Source organism: Lates calcarifer, linkage group LG15 (assembly GCF_001640805.2).
Source record: "Lates calcarifer isolate ASB-BC8 linkage group LG15, TLL_Latcal_v3, whole genome shotgun sequence".
In the NCBI taxonomy this organism is placed as follows: domain Eukaryota; kingdom Metazoa; phylum Chordata; class Actinopteri; family Centropomidae; genus Lates; species Lates calcarifer.
Genome location: NC_066847.1, coordinates 12641312 through 12661615, shown reverse-complemented (window position 1 = coordinate 12661615; position 20304 = coordinate 12641312). Strand labels below are relative to the sequence as shown.

At 44.0% G+C, this 20304-nt stretch overlaps 1 protein-coding gene and 1 non-coding gene across 3 annotated transcripts; one reads left to right on the top strand and one right to left on the bottom strand.

Annotated features, from left to right (window-relative positions):
• The first annotated feature begins 57 nt into the window (after nt 1-57).
• Nucleotides 58-20303, top strand: invs (inversin). 2 transcript variants are annotated; one of them, XM_018686156.2, is made up of 19 exons: nt 58-184; nt 1441-1546; nt 7689-7788; nt 8564-8727; nt 10105-10278; nt 10844-11011; nt 11139-11319; nt 11941-12050; nt 12289-12460; nt 13296-13451; nt 13634-13755; nt 14315-14422; nt 14522-14628; nt 14735-14944; nt 15466-15677; nt 15814-16381; nt 16974-17116; nt 19436-19522; nt 19601-20303. In XM_018686156.2, exons 2-19 carry the CDS (start codon nt 1544-1546, stop codon nt 19714-19716), a joined length of 2901 nt encoding a protein of 966 aa, XP_018541672.1. In that variant the 5' UTR covers nt 58-184; nt 1441-1543; the 3' UTR covers nt 19717-20303. The 2 variants fall into 2 exon arrangements, with proteins under 2 accessions (XP_018541672.1, XP_018541671.1); XM_018686155.2 differs by having other exon boundaries at nt 8561-8727.
• On the bottom strand, nt 19154-19226 carry trnat-ugu (transfer RNA threonine (anticodon UGU)). The gene has a single exon. It is a non-coding gene; the product is annotated as a tRNA-Thr (tRNA).
• Nucleotide 20304: the final 1 nt, after the last annotated feature.

Below are 20304 nucleotides of genomic sequence, written 5' to 3'. Positions count from 1 at the left end.
AGTTTTAGAAGTCGGATAAACGGCTCAGCCGGACGATAGGTAAAACTCAAAAGATGGCGTTTTCTTGCTGTACAACCGTGATGGGAGTTGTAGTATTTTGTTTCCCAGACGGTGGGGATTCAACGGGACGCCTTGGAAGAAAACTTTGCAAAGATTTTCATCTGAGAGGGAAGAAAATCAAACGGTAAATATAACACCGACGAAGGAGGAGTGGAGGGAAGATTTTGTTAAAATACTATAGCATTAACGTTGTACTCAGTCTATTCAATGTCACACTCTGTTCTTCTCTACTTCGCTTATGAATAACTGATTTCTCTTGAACAGGGGGGAGTTGCATCATTATGATTCACTTTTTGTAATACTCTCCTCGACTTGTTTTCACCGTCTAGCAATGCATTTCATGGCTCTGAGTAAAAACATCCTTTGTTGCACAAAATCTGAGTTAGAGAACTTTTAGATGCACAACTCTCCAAAATCCATTTTATCTCCAAATACAGCAAGGCTGTGTGTTTACTGCAGTGGTGGAAGAGATACTCAGATCCTTTACTTAAGTTCAAGTACCAGTATCACACTCTTAAAATACCCCGTTACAAGTAAAAGCCATGCATTCAAAATTCTACTTGAGTAAATCTATCACCTGTAGAATAAAGTATTCCAAGTTGAAATGCTCATTGTAAATTTCCCCATTGTGGGACTAATAAAGGATTATCTTATCTTATCTTATGCATAATGGTCCCTTTTAGAGTGTTAAATTAAGGATCCCCTGAGGCCCTGAAAGACATTGTTTAGAGATCATATGCACAAAAGGCCTTTTTAGTAAATTTCCTGTTAGTTTTGTTGCAGGGCAAGTTACAACGTAATCATTCTTACTGAGGAGCTTCCCACAGCTCCATCCTCACTTGATCCAGTCAGCATCAAACATAACTGAAAACACCTATGTGGGTGTGCAGGGCCTATAATATATGATGATGCATCATATTTTATAAGATAATTACACTGTATGTTTTCAGTGTAAAATCAAAGTACTACAGTTGTCAGATAAATGAAGTACAGCAAAAAGTACAATATTTCCCTCTGAAATGTTGTGGAGTACAAGTATAAAGTAGCATAAATTGGAAATACTCAAGTAAAGTGCAAGTAACAACAAGCTGTGCTTAAGTACTTGAGTAAATGTCCTTAGTTACTTTCCAGCATTGTTTAGTTGCTGCTTAAACAAACACAGGCTCAACAGTTCAAACCAAAGTCTATTATTTAAACAAAAGATTGTTGCACATCATCAGATTAGATTAGATTAGACTGACAGCAAAAACAATCTGTCACCCTGAGGAATCCTCCCTCTGTCTGTGATCAGTACAGTAGCAGTATTATGCTGGCAGTTATTTGTGTGAACAGGTGGGCTGGTCTCAGTATGTGAGTGATCCTCTTTCTCTGCCCTGGCAGGAGCCAGGATCAGGGCAGGTAGGGGACCTGGACGAGCATCCACACCCACCAAGGATGCACTGAACTGGGAAACATCTGCTGAAGTGTCCCCCTCAACGCAGCCATGGTAAGAATCCAGAACACAGAGAGCAGCTACCCCGATTTAATTTAGGGTTATAAATCCCAGAAGAGTTTTATTTTCTGTAGTTACTGGGTGTATCTGTTGGTTACTTTGGTGTCTCCCCTGCACTACAGGTTTCTAATTCTCTCTCAAGGGTCAAGACCATTGAGACTATGTGTAACAAGTGTATTTGTGTGAGCTTTAACAGCCTAATTGTTAAGGAGATTAAGGTGGAATGTTGAATTGAATCCCAGCATTAATATTTTATGGGCTAAAGCTGTCCATAGGGGGTTCACAGTGTGTATGCAACTCACAGATGGAGTCAGAGAAAGATTTCTCTCTCTGTGTGTCTGAAGATCAGTGATGGAGAGAAAGAGGAGCACAGTGTCCTTCTTTAGTTGTTAATACAAAGAAGCATAAACAAAATAAACATCACAATAACTAGGTAATCTCCCTCAGGTATTGATTTATATCATCATAGCTGCTGAGGTATGAAAAATCACTTGTTGAGTTATTGCATCAAAGTTTATGGTTATGTGAATTCAAACTGGAACAAATCATTTTGGTGCAATTCTCAAGTATTTCAGAAATCACTTTTGTTTTTAATTTAGACAAGTTGTAAATCACAAGTAAAAATAAAACACAACATGATTCTAAAGATAAAAGATGAAAAACACAAACACATTTATTAGGTTATAATGTTTGTTGAGCAATATTGCTGCATTTCAGTATGGATATATTATGTATATATATGTAGTAAAATTTCAAACTGGATAGAAGCACTAGAACGAGTAAGATAGATCTGATGACTGTAGAAAAATTACATTGTTTTCTTTGTACTGGTGCGATAATTAAGTGAAGCTACAGTTGCTGATTGCAATGAACAACAGAGATACACTCTAAACAGTTCCTTATGAATTAAGTAGTGAATATGGACCTGAAATGTTGTTCTGGTTGTTTTTTTTGTTTAACGTTCATATAAAGGCTTTTATTCTGATTTGGAAGCATATCATTTCATCAGAAACTTTCATTGCTGAAAATGAAAAATGAGATGACTGGAGCCAAAAAGCTCAGAAGTTTAAGTCTAATGCATGCTCTAATCCTTTATTTCATTACTGATTAATGTAATGATTTTCTTTGGATAAACTAGTTCTTAAGTCCATAAATATTTCTATAAGTAATGGCAGATGCATTTGAAATTACTTGGGCCAAATGTGATTTCTTCAAATTGTGTGCGTTGTGTGCAAACAGAGATGTTCATTTTACAATGAAATAGAGAAAAGATAGAAAACCCTCCCCTTTTAGGAAGTCTTGATTAGTATTTCACTTCTTTATAGATCAACAAAGTTGAAGCACAGCATGATAATGTCTTCTTCGAATGTCTCCTGTCAAAATCAGCTGTATTTTCTTGTATGTAGATGCAAGGCAAATCTCTCTATGTGTAGCTTTTTGACCAGTAACATATAGTATATATACATGCAGTATATTTTATGAAGCTGTAATGCAGTGTCTTATCACATGACATGCAGTACACAACCATCCCACTCTCCCTGCACTCTGATTTAATCTGACCATCCTCACCCTATTTTATCCTCTCCTCCCTTTTCTGTTTTCTCCATCTTTTCCCATTTTGCATCTCTCCCATCGATTTTTTTGTTTGTTTTTCCAGCTGATTATGTCCCTGTACTCTGATTCGCCGATGGGCACATTGCTCTCTGCACTTTAATTGGACATTTAATTAGATCACAGTTTTAGTCCAATTAGACTCAGAGGTGTGGGGAAAAGGGAATGGAGGGGAGAAGAGGCAAAAGTCCCCGAGCTGGTGTCTCTCCATCTCCCTCCCCCCCTCCTTCTCATTCTCTGCCTCTCTCCTCTCTCTCACTCTTTTTTCTTCGTCTGTCTTTTTCTGTCCGCCTTGCTGTCTCTTTCTCTCTCCCCCTCCCTCCTGAGGGCGGCTCATTAGCGATATAATGGGATGACACAAAACACACAGCTCCCCCTAATTCTTAGAGTTTCTTCAGCAGCAGCTGAATCACACACACACACACACACACAAGGGTGACAGGAACTGTATCTGCTCACCGCTGCAGAACTTGCATGGTTGTTTAAGGGAGTGTTTCGTTGTAAACTCTTGCACTCGTCCTCCTGTTTGGTACTGAACTCATGAAGGGGTAAGCAAAAGTGTTTTGAGACAGAGCCTCTGTGTTATTAGTGCCTCTGATTAATCTCCAGCACCGGCTGACAGTCTGCCAGTCACAGCAGCATCGACCAGCCCACACACACACACACACACACACACACACACACACACACACAGACAACACAAACATTAACGACATGCTGAGCAGAACCCTATCGACTCAGTGGAGTGCTCCGGTATGATATCACTACACCTAATGAGACTAAGATAAGCCTCATTACCAGCAGCGCTCGCTTACATGCTAGTCAAATGCAGGGCTATTCTGCACCAGTTTTAGCTCCCCTATGGTTCCTCCCTCTTCCACCCTTTTGTTGTCACAGTCTTTGCACAGAGCGCAGAACTCGGAGCATAAACAACGCTATGCCCCAGCGGGCGAAAACACATGGGCAAATGTAAACACACACAAACACACACCTAGATGTATGAGGTTACGCAAACACTTGCGCTCAGGTGCAAGTCCTCGGAGGATGTGAGTCAATCTCTGTGTCCCCCGAGCAGTCACACACACCACCTCCTACCCTCCACCCTACCCTCCAGGAGAGAGATACCTACCTCTACTGTGTCTCCTACTCTACACACACACATACACACACACACACTCACTCATACACCCTACATTTCACATCTGCATAACTGATTTGTGTGTTTCTTCTCTATATGTCTATATACGTGTGCATATATAGATGTGTGCATATATAGATGTGTGTGTGCGTGTGTGTGTGTGTGTGTGTGTGTGTGTGTGTGTGTGTGTGTGTGAACGACAGGCAGCAGGCAGGGGTGTTTTAGCCACAGGCGTCACTACCTGACCCCCGTGGCTGTGAGATTGACAGCTGTGGTCCCGCCTAATTGCATTACTCTCCCAGGTGATTGGCTCACACCCTGGGGGCTCATTTGTCAAGATGCATTGTGGTAATGATGTAAATTAGCAGATCTATGTGTCACTCAGCCTTCTCCCCCCCTGCTGATTGGCCCCGCTGTGCCCCAGGACTCGGCCCCCAGCTGAGGGAGCCAGCTCATTGGTCCTTGGGGAACCAGGAAGTCCCCCAGAAATAGGGCTTTACAGATTGGGCATCCCTGTGGGCTGATATTATCCTTCCTCCCACCTCTTTACCTGTCAGTCAAAAACCAGGGACCGATCCCTGCAGCCTCTATCTCCTATCTGAGACATTGATAACACACACTCACACACAGACACACACACAGACATGTAGGTGGCACAGGCAACTGTAATAACCCCATGTTGACTAAGACCCTAAACACACTCTGTTACAACTATATAAATGGCATAAAAACATGCTTATATAGAAAATGTGTGTGTATATGCATGTGTGTGTGTGTGCGCTTGTCTAGAATTGATATAAAGGCCACAGGCTCAGGCTCTGTTCCCCACTGCTTACCCAGCATGCTCTAGCTATGTCGTCTATCAAAAGCAGACACCTTCACAGTGACAGACGGCTAGAGAAGCATATAGACAAACACACACACACACACACACACACACTTTGACTCCCTGGTTTCTTTACCTGTCTGTCTCAATAGCATCAATTGAAGTGTTAGTTACAGCACGTGTGCTGTAACTGGTGTGTGTGTGTGTGTGTGTGTGTGTGTGTGTGTCAGGAGGCAACAGTGTGTGTATTCACAGCACTCCTGTAGTGTTGCTGAAAGGTTTCGTAGGAGTGTCTAGGTTCTTTGTTAAACTCACTGCGGTTATTTGAGGCCGAATATGAATAAAGACTAAATAATGTCAGCATCAGCATGAATCAATACTTATACAGATGTACAATCACTTGGTCTGGACCTCAGACCGTGATCAATGGATTTCTCTGAGTTATTGTCTTCATATTAACAAGTGGAGTGCTCCCTGAGGAACACATATGAATGGCTAAATGAGACCACTCCACACCTCTCAACGGGACCTGGTGTTGTTTTTACACCCTCCTTTGTTTGATTTCAGACGCAGCATCGCAAAAGCCTTTTTTGCCAAATTTGGATGCACTGTAGGTGTTTCCAAAACACTCGGGTCCTCATGAAACTCTAATTGCCTGCTCTCAGCGATATGAATGTCCCTCACACAGGTTCAAATATCGACCCGTGTCCCTCCCTGTCAGTGTTTGGCCAAATTATAAATTTTTTTTCTGCATCCAAGATTATTCATAAATCAATTCATATTTTTATCAGGGCAGCTGGGGGCCTGCATATTGACTCCAAAAATGCAGAAAAAGATCAAAATGAGTCAACAAAAGTAAAGGAAAAGTTTGGAATAAGTTGCAGACATGATTGAAAAGTAGCACAACAAATATCTGTCTGATTTAGTTCTCTGCGTAACAGGATGTTAACTTCAGACACGATATTACTCTTTCTGACGTGCAGCAGTGGCATCTCTCTTATAGCTGCATGTGTTAGATATTAGTATTTGCAGACTGTGTGTGTTTGTACGCGTGCATGTGCATTACTGACTGAGTAATCACTGTAAATTAGAGATGTTTAGAGATGTTTGTGGTTGATTTTGGTAAAGCCCCTATAAAAACTCTCTCTCACGGAAAATCATTTCCCATGACGTGGCACATGTGCCAAACATGCACACACACTCACACTCACACACACACACACACACACCTTTGAGTGCAGCACCTACTGTCTTTCCCCCCCACCCTCCTTTCATGCAACACATAGACCTACTTTGCAGTAAATGTAGTAACTAACCTGCATTAAGTGTCCGCCACTACTTGGCAGAGCGTGAGAAAAGCAGCGAGTATGATGGGTAATTGCCATGCTGCACGCAGTGTCTACAGGAGCACTCTTTATGAGGTGACGGTGGGGAGGGAGAGAGGGGGGATGAGAAGGGAGGATAGAAGACACCGGAGTATTTCCTCCTGCCCTCAGATCGCTCAGTTTCCTACCAAGAGTTAAGAAGTTCTCAAAAGTGGATCTGAAGTAATCAACTTGCCTATTCTTTATCAATAATTCCTCCCTGTTATATTGTATAAAACCTCTTTATAAGGTAAGTTTCATAAGAAGTGAATCAGATCTGTTTGTGTGACCGTTAATGAAAATGTCTTGGAGAAATCTCAGAATGTGGTGTGGAGTTTGTGCCTCCAGCGTTTATGTGTTTAGGGGCAATAATTGATTTCTGTGTTGTGCCCCGCAGGGTTTGTCCCACATCTCTAAACCCACGCACACACGCACGCCCCGCACACACAGGGCAAGGCATGCTGCAGTATTAATGAGACATGAATAAGACATGAAGAGAGACCCCCCTCTTACACGCTCACACAGGGTCTCCCCCTCCCCAGATGCTTCCTGTCTGCAGATTACCCAGCTTTCACTGGGCTCTGGTTAAGTGGGGCCAGGAAGAGATTTAACCCCCTCAGCAGGAGAAGACACACACACACACATACACACACACACACACACATTCCCTACTGTCAGGAAACATTAACTCACTTATTATGTTATCAGAAAGTATCTGTTTTATTTTGTAGCTTACTGCTAACAGAGCTTCAGGTGTTTTAACTGGCTGAAATATGATCAATGTTAAGAATAATAATTTTTTATTTGTCTTATCTGTTAACAGAAGCTGCAGCTTAAGGTCTTTATTGACACTATTTGGCAAAATTAAAATTGGGGTCTGTGGATGTGGCACAGTTAATAGTTCTTTTAATTTAGTTTTTTTTTTGTTGTGGGGACTGGAAATGATTTTGAGATTTCCAGATTAATCTATTTCATAGGGAATATCCTTTAAATCCTTTATTATAGCCTGTAATGTACTATTATTCATGAACTACTTAATTGTAGCTCTGTCCATTTGTGGGGTCTGCTTGTAGCTAAATGAATGGAAAGGAAACTGTCTAGACTCGGCTTAATGTCACTGTATTAAAAACGCGATAAGTAAGCTGAGTGTGTGTTGCTGCAGGTTGAATTGTGACCTTCAGTGTGTTTGTGTTGCAGGCCTCAGCGACAACTGGCCCGGGACCTGCCTCTCTGGGCTCCCAGGTTCATGCTGCAGCCGTCAACGGAGACAGGAGCGCCCTCGTCAAACTCATCACAGGTAGGATGCACAAGAGTAATCAGCTCCTGAAAAACAATACAGATTCATTCACTATCTCACCTGTATCAAGAATTTAGGCTGATTTGTTATGATTTTATAATATTCATCTTAACCACTGGTCCACCAAGACACCTCGAGCGCACAGGTTCAGTCCATATTAATATGTAGTAATGTGTTGCTTTATTGATTTCTGTAAGGAAGGTTTCAGTGCATTCAGCCCATCTGCAGAAAGGTCAGTGTGGAGGGTTTGGTTGCAGCAGCTGGTTGGAGTTTTGGGCTTTGCACAGACAAACTGCAACAGAGCAGGTGCTCATCAGCATGGAAGCTGGAACCATGGTCCTTCAGCTAAAGGATGCCCCCCCCTGCAGAAGTGCTGGCATTACCTGGCTATTTAGCAACATTGTTATTTAATAATGAATATGTAGAGAATGGATTCTTATTCTGGCATAGAATAGAAACATCTGGCAAAAATACATCACTTGATCATTGCAAATTCTTCTTACAAGTAGACAACATGATCTTCCAGGTTAACGGTGTTACAGTACTTCCTTACTTCCAGCTGCTCCAGTACATTAATTAATCTAGAGAAGTCAAAGTCCTATTAAATCGACTGCATTTTGAGTACAAGTAGGTGCCATTTAAAAACAGAACATAAATGTTATGTTTAAATGAAAATTCAACACATACTGATCAAAATCTTTGTTTCAGTTGACACACTGCCTCTGACTTAAATCTGCAACTGTGCTTTGTGTGTGTGTGCGTGTGCATGTAGCAGAGCCCTCACTGCGGGACCGCGAGGACCAGTTTGGCCGGACCCCTTTGATGTACTGTGTGCTGGCTGACCGCCTGGATTGCGCAGAGATTCTGTTGAAGGCCGGAGCCTCAGTCAACAAGACGGACCACAGCCAGCGCACCGCTCTGCACCTCGCCGCACAGAAGGTACAGGCTTAATAAAAAACAACAACAAAAACCCACACATGCTGACTATTATACCTGTAGTAGCCCCCTTTTTATGGCATTAAGTTAACAGTTAATTCACAAAAATGGATGTGGGTGGATTTGTAAAGGTGGAATGAACATGAAGACTAGGTCTGATGTTACACAGGTTTAATGGTAAAGAGAAATTTTGACAGGACATAAGCTCCAGTGGGAAGCCAGTGCCCCCTAGTGGTTGTAGTTATGGCCTTAGGGCTTGTAGTGAAGAGAATCAACAGATTTATTATCCTGTCACTCAAACACTGAAGCTATGACTTTCACTCACACACACTCTTATGAATAAAGAATTATTCTGCTGGGAGAGAGTCATGTTTCACAGCATTTTAAGCACTGAAACTTATGAAAGAAGAGGAGCTTTAATGTAGTTTTCACTCAAGTCTAAACATAGGACCTGTCAGAGGAGACAATATTAATGAGAGCATCTCTAGACAGGCTGATCTGCTCTCTCTAGAGGGATATAGCAGGAGAACAGTGGGATGTGTTACTAATAATATCTCTTTACAACTCAGTTATTTATCGTGTCCTCTTGAATGGGAGTGTACTGGTACAGGATCATCATATCATTGAAGAAAGGAGGGAGGTAATAGGTTATTGGGATCTGTCTCATAGATGGGGAGTGTCTGTGTGTGTGTGTGTGTGTGTGTGTGTGTGTGTGTGTGTGTGTTGGGGGATGCTAGTGATGGGAAGCCCTGTCTCTTTGACATCTGATCAATAAGTGGCTGAGACAGCGAGAGAGGCCAGGGATTACCGATCTAATTGGACTGAGAATAGGGAGGACTGGAACACATACACACACACACACACACACACACACACTCGCAGTCTAGATGCATGCTCACACACAAGATAGATCTGTCAGACTGTGGCGTTGTGGTCACAGGATGGCAAATATACAAAACACACTCATACGTGTACATGGTCATGCCCGCATGGACACATGGACACATGGACACACACACACACACCGCCATCCTCTGACAGCTGTTGCACAATACATCACCCAGCTGCTGGTGGTGAGGGACCAAAACCAAGGATGATGATGATGACAATGTGGAGGGGACGACAGGTAGAGAGCTGCTGTTTACTGTTTAACAGCTCATCTCACACGCTGAGCAGAGAGGCAGGAGGAGGGAACGAAGATGGATGACCTGCGGATTGAACCAGACACTGCTAAAAGCTTGGGGAGTCTGCGTAGGTGGGAGTGTGTGTGTCATTGCTGCTGGTTCATGACTAATACTGAGGAGAATCTGTGATTTCTGAGCTACTTTTTAGCACAGTTTTTAATGTGTTTGTGTATGTGTGTGTGTGTGTGTGTTTCAGGGCAATGTGCGTTTCCTGAAGCTGCTGCTGTCCAGGCGTGCGAACTGGCTGCAGAAAGATTTAGAGGAAATGACCCCGCTCCACTTGGCCACACGACACCCATCCCCGAAAGCCCTCGCCCTGCTGCTCAAACACATCGGACCCGGAGAGGTTGACACACAAGACAAGAACAAGGTGCTGCTGTACAAAAATACACAAACGTTTTTTGGAAGATTGTTTGTCTTCGCGACAGAAGCCAGTCAGTCTGGGCGTGTGACCAATAACCTGAAAACAGATAACTGACTGACTGAAAATAGTTCACTAGAAACAGCAAAAATTTACACACAAGAGGCACACTCACACAGCAGTGAACGATTTAACAATCTGTGGCTTTGTCCTGTGTTCTGCTGATAAGACCACAAACACACAAACACACAGTCTCCTCTGTCTGTTCGGAGCTGATGTGTATCTGACATCAGTAGTTAGTTTTGTAATAATCCAATATGCATCATCGTGTCAGATGACAGTGGTTTCAGCAAATCTCAGAATAGCTCAGTAGCCGTCATGGAGGCAGTATCTGGGTTATGATCTCAGCTCACTGCTGGATCTTCAATATGAGCTTTGTGTAGCACGTTGCCTTCGTATTTCCTGGCCTTTTTCATAGTGGAGTAATTTTGTGAACGTAAATGGAAACCTGGTGTTACAACAGCCCCCTCTGTTTTCAGCTCCATTCATCATCTCTGTCTGTCTCTCTTTAAAGCAAACTGCTCTACACTGGTCTGCATTTTATAACCGACCAGAGCACGTTCGCCTCCTGATCAAGCATGACTCCAACATCGGCATCCCAGACAGCGAGGGCAAGATCCCCCTGCACTGGGCCGCACACAGTCAGGAGCCCAGTGCCACACAAACTGTCCGCTGTATACTGGTACACACCACTGTGCAAAAACACACACATGCACACAACTGAATTTATCATCATCCTCTATCCTCACCCGTCAGTCTGCACATCTCTCTTTCTTTTTTGTGGTTGTCTTGTGTGTGTGTGTGTGCAGGAGGCAGCTCCCACTGAGTCTCTGTTGAACTGGCAGGACTATGAGGGGCGGACGCCCCTGCACTTCGCTGTTGCTGACGGTAACGAGGCAGTGGTGGAGGTGCTGACATCTTACGAGGGCTGTAATGTGACAGCTTATGATAACCTCTTCAGGACACCGCTGCACTGGGCTGCTCTGCTCGGTGAGTGAACACACATCCTGAATGTGACCTACTGCAGCACTGAAATGAAAGATTCCAGGCTATGTGTAATTTATGTCCCTTGTACCCAAAAACAAAATAACACAGGTTACCTGAGTAAAAGCCAAAATATACTAGTTATTACCCTTCTGATAAAATTATGCTTTGTCCATTTTTAGGTTTTCTCAAAATTTTAATTTGCCCAATACATGACCAAATACCTGCAAAACCAAAGGTATTCCCATCAGCCTGAGCTCTACTTTGCGTTTAGTCCAACATGAACATTATACCTGCTTAGCATCAACATCTTGTGATATTGTCATTGTTAGCACACTAGCATATTCAAAAAGCAAGAGTAATTTCTTTGGGGTTTTGTTCTTAAAACCTGTTTTTTAAATAGCACCACACAAAGAGAAATTGTTAGTGACAACATAGCAAATAGTGACAGTTGACTTATGTTGACTTGATGTGGGGTCTCTCATGTTCTGTTAGCAGTAAAGTAAGACTATAAAGTGCCTTCGTAGGACAGCATAGCAGAGCAGTTGTCCCAGCTGCTTACTTACGTTTATCCTTGTCATTATCTCATTATCTGGCACCTCACTAATGTAAACATGTGTTTTTCAGGCCATGCCAAAATCGTCCACCTGCTGCTGGAGAGAAACACCTCAGGCACTATTCCCTCAGACAGCCAAGGAGCGACACCTCTGCACTATGGAGCTCAGAGCAACAATGCTGTGAGTCACACACTGTCTCATTCTGTATGTTGTGTATCCTTCTGACACTGTGGTGTTACGTAAAGACTCTGAGCTTCTAATGATTTTAAGAAGGTCAGTAATTCTCGTCCTTGATGTGTGATTCAGTGTCTCCCTTCTCGTAACGTCCAATAAAAACATACTAAATGTAATTGTCTGTGTGTGTGTGTGTGTGTGTGTGTGTGTGTGTGTGTGTGTGTGTGTGTGTGTGTGTGTGTAGGAGACAGTTGGTGTGTTTCTGTCACACCCCTCGGTGAAGGATGAACCTGATCTGGAGGGGCGGACAGCCTTTATGTGGGCCGCTGGGAAGGGCAGTGATGATGTCATCCGCACCATGCTGGCCCTCACCCCTCACATTGACATCAACATGGCCGACAAGTACGGAGGCACTGGTGAGCACCTGAGAAACAAGAGGAGGGACCGAGGTTCTTTGAAACTGCTCGGACCCCGGCCCTCTGTCTCTCTCCAGGGCATGGTGACTTAAACCACTCTGGTCACACAACTGTACACGTACACAAACACACACCTTTATCCTGTTTGTCATTTCAGAGCGCGGCCTGCCCTCTCATTTTAGGCTAGGGATGATGATGATGATGATGATGATGATGTCACAGGGGATTCCCCCCAAGGTGCTAGAGAGACTGTGAGAGTGAGGGAGAGAGGGAAGTGGTACTGTCAGCAAAATCAGAGTGAGTTCGCTGAATAGACTCCCACCACTGCCAGCACTGTCCTCTGACAAACACGCACACACACACATGCAGACATGCTCTGACCCCCCTGGGCTGTTTGGACATATAATCTCCATGGCGATAGCCCCTCTGCTCAGCCAGGCGGTCATTGTTTATGCATGCATAACATGCGATGGTTGAGTCATGCTAATGAGACGGTGTGAAGGGCAGTGGAGCTGACTGGTGCCCAGATCACTTCCATGCACTTGACTCTAGTCTGTACCATCTGGGGACTGGAGAGGGGAGGGGGTGTAGCCATGAGGAGGCTTAAGTGTATTATTCCTCATTAAATTTCTCTGTCTGTTTAACCCTCCATTGACCAGGCTTTAGCCACAGCCGGAAAGGACCTGCAGTCAAAGGGATGAATGAACAAAGGGGAAGCAGTTGAGGGAGGAGCAGTTGACCTGAGGGTGTTTATCATCAAGTAGGGCTTCGGGACTTGTATTCTTATCTCAGTGTATATTTGTAAGAGTGTGTGTGTGTGTGTGTGTTCACGTAGCACTCCATGCGGCCTCCCTGTCAGGCCATGTGAGCACAGTGAAGCTGCTGTTGGAGAAGGGAGCGATGGTCGACTCTCTGGACGTGATGAAGCACACGCCGCTGTTTCGCGCTTGTGAGATGGGACACAGAGATGTCATTCTCACACTTATCAAAGGTGGGCGTAACTGGTACATATAATGGTCCCAATAATTACACATTATCATTGTCATTCATATTTACCTGACCATTCTAGAGTCATTGCATTATTGTTTTCCATGATGAAGGAAACAATGATTATTTGAGTCTTAAAGTGCATCAGTTAAATGCCTTAACTGAAATGTAAATGTTCTGAATAAGGGTCTGCACATGTGGACCTGGTAGACGTGGACGGTCACACTGCGCTGCACTGGGCTGCCCTGGGAGGAAATGCTGAAGTCTGCCAGATACTGATGGAGAATGGGATTAGTCCTAATGTGCAGGTATGAATACACATACTCAGTTATACAAGTGCAAAGCAACAGAAACTCTCCTTAGTGAACATTTTCCAAATCAATCCCCATGTTTCTCTTTGCTGTGCAGCTCTAGCAACCCAACCACAATCCCTGTTTAGAGCACAAGTAAATATCCCTAACATTTTCCCCACTGTGGGACTAATAAAGGATTATCTTATCTTATCTCATTATGCAACATCAGTCAGTTGTAGCAAACCCGAGAAGTCATTTCCAATCACTTTAGTCAGAAATGATAAGTTCTTAGCATCTGTCTGCACACTCCAGCAAATATTAGCAAAAACTACAATTAAATTGACATGTTTTTGGAATATACACTCATATTTGCTATGATACACAGCTGGTAAGCTTTGGCTACATCCTCGGAGCTTTCTATCCAGGACTGTAGGTTTGTCCACCACTAATACAATGTGGAAATGAAATCTTCCTGTGTGGTGCACAAGCATTAAACATAAAATCAGGATTGACCTCATAAATCCTTTCCTCCTCTTTTAATTGATCTGTGACTAACTTCTAAATATTTGACCAGGACCAGGCAGGACGCACTCCTCTGCAGTGCGCTGCTTATGGCGGCTACATCACCTGCATGGCTGTTCTCATGGAGAACAACGCTGATCCAAACATACAGGACAAGGAGGTAAGGATCATCTCATACGTCCACACATGGAACAACACTCCTGTCGATGTTCTGTCCTTTCAACACTGTGAATGGATGCTTTTGTTTATGGGTGCACAGGGGCGGACTGCTCTCCACTGGTCATGCAACAATGGCTACCTGGATGCTGTGAAACTGCTGCTGGGCTACAATGCCTTTCCTAATCACATGGAGCACACCGAGGAGAGGTGAGGCCTGAGCCATTCACAAAGATGGCAGAGTAGAGGAAACAGTAGAGCAGAAGTTGGGAAACGGGTCCAAGAATGACCCATTGTTGTGTTTTTTGTCGAGCAGGTACACCCCCCTGGACTACGCTCTGCTGGGGGGACACAGTGAGGTGACTCAGTTCATGCTGGAGCACGGCGCTCTCTCCATAGCAGCCATCCAGGACATCGCCGCTGCCTCCATCCAGGCTGTCTACAAGGGCTACACCGTCCGCAAGGCCTTCAGGGAGAGAAAGCAGCTCCTCATGAGACACGAGCAGCTGCGCAAGGATGCAGCCAAGTAAGTGACGAGCGTACAAACACACAAACATATTAACGTGAACTATGACATACAGAGAGCCACACATATACTGAAGCCTTAGTCATTGTTTCTGTGCATTGAGGCACTCATTAACATCCCTCTCTTTGTCACACAATACCATTTGCATTTTACCTTTATGTGCTTTGTGTCCATCTCTCATTCCTGTTTCTGTCTCCATTATCTGTCTCTGTCCTCCCTCTCTCACCCCTATAGGAACAGTCACACTCTCTCCATATCTATCTTTTTTTCTGTCATCCCTGCACACACATACGTCTTCCCCCTGTCTTTCTCCTTTAGCTTGTTCTCCTTTTGTCATTTACTCACCAGTCTCACCTTTATTGTCTTACACAATTCTTTCAAGAAGTAAATTTGTTTTAAGAGGGCACATTGATTTCAACTTCTTGGTATTTTAAGCTTGCAGTTTTATTGATACATACGTCTTTTTTGAGATCACACACAATCAAATGAAATGATCAGGTTGGATTGTTCTTTGTGTTTAGGAAACGAGAAGAGGAACAGCGGAGAAGAGAAGCTGTGCAGCAGGTTTCAGTGTCCGCCGCAGAGAAACGCAAGGTCTCTTTGGCAAGAGCAGAGCAGGAAAAGCTCCCCTTAGTCAACATCATGGAGGACTTATCCATGAATGACTCTGTGGTGGAAACAAAGAAATCATCCAAACCTGAACGCACAAAGAGCAAAGAGGAGAGACACAAAGGTACAAATATGCAGAGATCCTTGAAGTTGTTGTGTTGCAGCTTGCAGTTTGAATTGTGAGTGTTAATGGGTTGCTTCAGCGTTAGAAACTGAGATAAATTTGTTTATCAAAATGCCTTTTAATTCCACTCCACCAGCCCACAAGAGCAGATCCTTCCGAAGAAGTAAGGCAGCTGAACCACATGAGGTTCCCGAGGCCGCAAGCGACCACAGTCACGTTACCGGTGACACGGTGCCCAGTGCTCCTCAGACCACCAGGCTGAAGGAGCTTCTCTCTCCTGCCAGCTGCAGCCAGCCACCCAGCCTGAAACCCAGACCCCCCTCCGTTCCCAAAATCAGGGAACGACCGTCCTCAATCATGAGCACTCCTTCCACGAGTGTCTCCTCTATGGACCAAACTGAGGCCGGTTCCAGAGAATGCATCTCCCTGAAAAGGAGAGACTTTCACATGAGTATGCAGACTCACATCCACTCCTCTCCACAAAAGCACAGAAGTCACAAGGAGCAGACTTCAGACAGGGCTGCCACCAAAGACCAAACTCACACTTCCTCGTTAAGAAGCAGTTCATCTTTGGACCACAAAAGTCCCTCCAGAAAGACTGGCACACATGCCCCGATCCCGACACGCACACACAGGGGACACGACAAAGAGCAGCGCAGGAGGAGGAACGAGGCTGCACGCATCATCCAGCGAGCCTGGCGAAGGTGAGTCGCATCTTGCTTTCGTACCTGGAGGGGTGCTCGGTAGCTGAAGCTCCTGTGGCTGAGAGAGACTGGCAGCACCATGTGGTGCCCACATGTGCCCTCTCCCTCACACATGCGAACCGGTTCTCATCTCTCTCTGCAACACCGCCCCATCTTCGGTCTGGATGCCATCAACACTTGAGCAGTGGGGGGGGGAGCGTGGGAGATGGGTGAGAGAGGGAGGCAGGGGACAGACGGGCTATAATCTAGAGCTTTCATGATGGTTTAACAAGAGGCTAAAAGTTCAACCGTGCTTCTCTAATAGCTACCAGCAGCCTCTCTTTGCTTTTCTCTCCCTCTTACACACTCAGCGTTTCTCTTAGACGCTGCCAGTCCGCCGCAGGAGGCCCTCTGTTTCCATTCAGCTTCACAATTATATTCTGTATGCGCTGCCTATTAACCGCCCTGAATAAACTCTGTTTACTTTGTTTATGCTTGGTGAGTATTAGTGTGAGGACTTGCCAGCTTTTGGACCTTTGAACGCTGTCTGTGATTTTTTTTATTGAACGTTGTGCGTGCGTATGTGCTTGCGTGGGTATGTGTGTGTCACCAGGCTCCACGCACGCAGACAGAGAGAGGTGAAGGCCTGCGAAGAGGTGGAGTCAAACCATGCCCAAAACAGGAAGAAGATGGATGTCAGAGCTCCACCTGCTAAACTGTCTACGAGTAAGAGCTCCGTGCTTCAAAGTATATATGGTGAGATAATTTGCCATCAAGTTTTTATTAACGAAATTAACAAAATTCCACTTAAGCACAAAACATCACATGTGGAGAACACCATTCAAACCACTCAAACCATTCACCCCTGCTGAACGATTGGACTAATATTACATAAACAGAATTTATCTCTTTCTCAAACACGTTTAAATTAATGGTCTCATTTTATTTTATGTCCTATGAAAGTGCCCTGAACCAAAAGAGGATGCGATGTCATGGCAACAGCATAGGAAATGCATTATCACTGAGCAACGTGTCTTTGAGAGCGATGCCGCAGTTAATAGTCTGGTAGTGTAATATTGTACCAATCAGAGTTATGGTACACTGCTAAAATACAGACTTTTCAAATCCCAACTGCAGGGCATTAATATTTCTTTTGGCTCAAATACTGAGCAAATGCGAGCTATGACCTGTGAGTCTGTCTGAGCTTCAGTGGAAGTAAATGGAAGCCAGAGAACATAATTTGAGACACTGGCGCTAATGTGAAAGCACCGTGATGAATCACTTTTTTTGGGTGGCATTTTTAATCATCAACATTTTCATAGTTTTATTTGAACAGTGACCAGACACGAAGACAAACAGAGATGAGGGAGTGACATGTATCAAAGGGATCTGGCTGGATTTGAACCAGGGACCTTGCAGTTCATGGTCAGCACCTTAAACACCTGGACCACCAGGGTGTTGAGAGAGTCACTCAGCTGGTTTACCCCTTTATATGGATATCTTTCTGCACGTTTAGAAACTAACTTTTGAGTTACAACAGGCTTTTAGGTCTGGTTGCTGAAGCTGGAAATCAGGTTGGTTGTCATACTTGTGTATAAGACGCTGTAAGTGACTAATTCTGAGGAAAGGAACCCGTGTAAATGTCTGGGTGATGCTTCAATCCACATACCGGGACAGTATCAGCCCGTTTTCCTGTGTTGAACCCCTGGTAGGGTTTCGCCCCCTCAGACAGGCCTGACCTTCATCACACATCACCAGGTGATGATGGCAGGACGGACAGAAACCTTGCTGCGCCAAAACATACAAGCACACACGGCGTCTCTGCTCACAGATGGACAGATAGAAACCCCCCCCCCACCAAACTCCTCACTCCAACCCAACCTTCTGACGTGGTTTTCCCCTCCCCCTTCTCACCTCACCTCCCTCTTTCTCTCTCTCTCTCTCTGACAGTCCTGGCACTGTGAAAAGTTCAGAGCTGTCAGGGGGAATGTCAGACGACTGCATAGAGCTATCTGCAGAACACACACACACAAGCCCTGACACGGTGCCACACACACACACACACACACACACACATTTCACACACACTTTCATGAGACTCATTCTCTCAATTGTGCCCTCATTTTTTTATGAGAAGTAGACAGAGATTTGACACACAACTCTGGACTGGCTCACACCATTCACTCAATCATCATAAACCATTTTTTAAATTGACTGTTAATTATTTTTATCTTGAATATCTGTTCATTTATTCGTAGCAACAAGCAGAGTGAGAGAGAAATTTATTTTTGCATCACAGATAACAAAACTATGTGTTGAAGAATCGCTGTGTGCAAGTTTGATTGATGTGTCGATTAAATCACTTCTATAACTCTGCTCTGCAGTGCAAACACATGTCATCAAATCACAATAAAGCCCAATTATTTATTCCCACTGTGGTCCTGACACACTAGACAATCACATACTGCACATACAAATTGAAGTGGTGAAGTTTACATGTTAGACGCTGTCTATATAACATAAGACAGGCACCAAGTTCCTGAGATCATTTGTTTAAGCTCTCTAACATGATAAACTTCAGATCATATTCTATTGTACTGCCACAGAATAAAATACATTTTACAGGTCAAACTCTACGTGAAACAGTGTTAAATTTTTTACACTCGCTCTAGTAGAATACATGCAAGCATCTTAAATCAGTGCCCAGTACTTCCCTTAATACATTGGCAGTGGTTTAATAATTAAAGCGTTTGTTTGTGATCACTCAGGATAAAGAAAAAAACAATCATTTCAAGGCCCCAGCGAGATTCGAACTCGCGACCCCTGGTTTACAAGACCAGTGCTCTAACCACTGAGCTATAGGGCCTTTGTTATGAGCACTAATATGAGATGAGAATTTAAAGACAACACCTTGTACAACTATGGGTGTGTGATCTGACCAGATCAACCTGTTACAGGAGTGTCCCAAGCTTTGTTGCGCAGCACCAGCTGGTTGAATTCAGGAATTGCTCACGTACTGTAACTGCTAAAATCAGTGGCGATATCATCTTAACATTTTTCTTTACTGTCATTTAGGCAACCCTATGGCCAGACGAGGGCGTTCATTTAGGGGCTCTCAGTCTCAGCTGCTCCTGGACATGCCGCTACGCACCCAGAGCCAGTGTAAGTGTGTTAAAGTACACAAATACACACTTCATCAAGTTAAAGTCTCAAAGTTAATTTTATGTGCTTGTTTTACAGTGAGCGGTATAGACTGTGTTCACCTGACTGACGTGGTGGATCAAGCCAAGCAGTACTCTTACCACCTGAGACCACATAGTGCTGGACAGGGGACCAGAGGACGAGGGAAACATTGAAGCCCCACACACACACACACACACACACACCTCATGCTCTTTGATGTTTTCTCAGCTGGCTGGCGGCCTTACCTCTATAGAATTACTATACACATTGTTCGCTCAATGTGCCAAGCTTTCTAAAATTAAGCCATATGACATCAGAGCCATGACCTCACAGGGTGGGGTTAAGTCTACAGAAATGGTGTGTGTAAAAGATAACCTTTCATCCATTGTGGAAGGAACACATACACACTCCATCTCCCTCGTTCTCCATCGCTCTCGCACACACACTGAGATAACCTTTCCTCCTGCTGTGGAGAATGAGGCAGTCTATCAACAGCCGGTCATACAGATAGCCCACCTGCAGCCACAGACTCACAGACACACACACACACAAACACACACACACATAAGTTACTCTCTACACATCAGTCTGGTCTTTAAGTGCTTTCCCTATCAAGAGAAAGATGTATTTCTAAACTATGCAGTTTTTATTTACTTTATTATGCATTTGCACAAAAATAATCCTCATCGTGTAATTTTAGAAATATACCTCAATGTCTGTTGCTTTTTCTTGCATTAAAAAAATAAAAGATTGAAACAGAG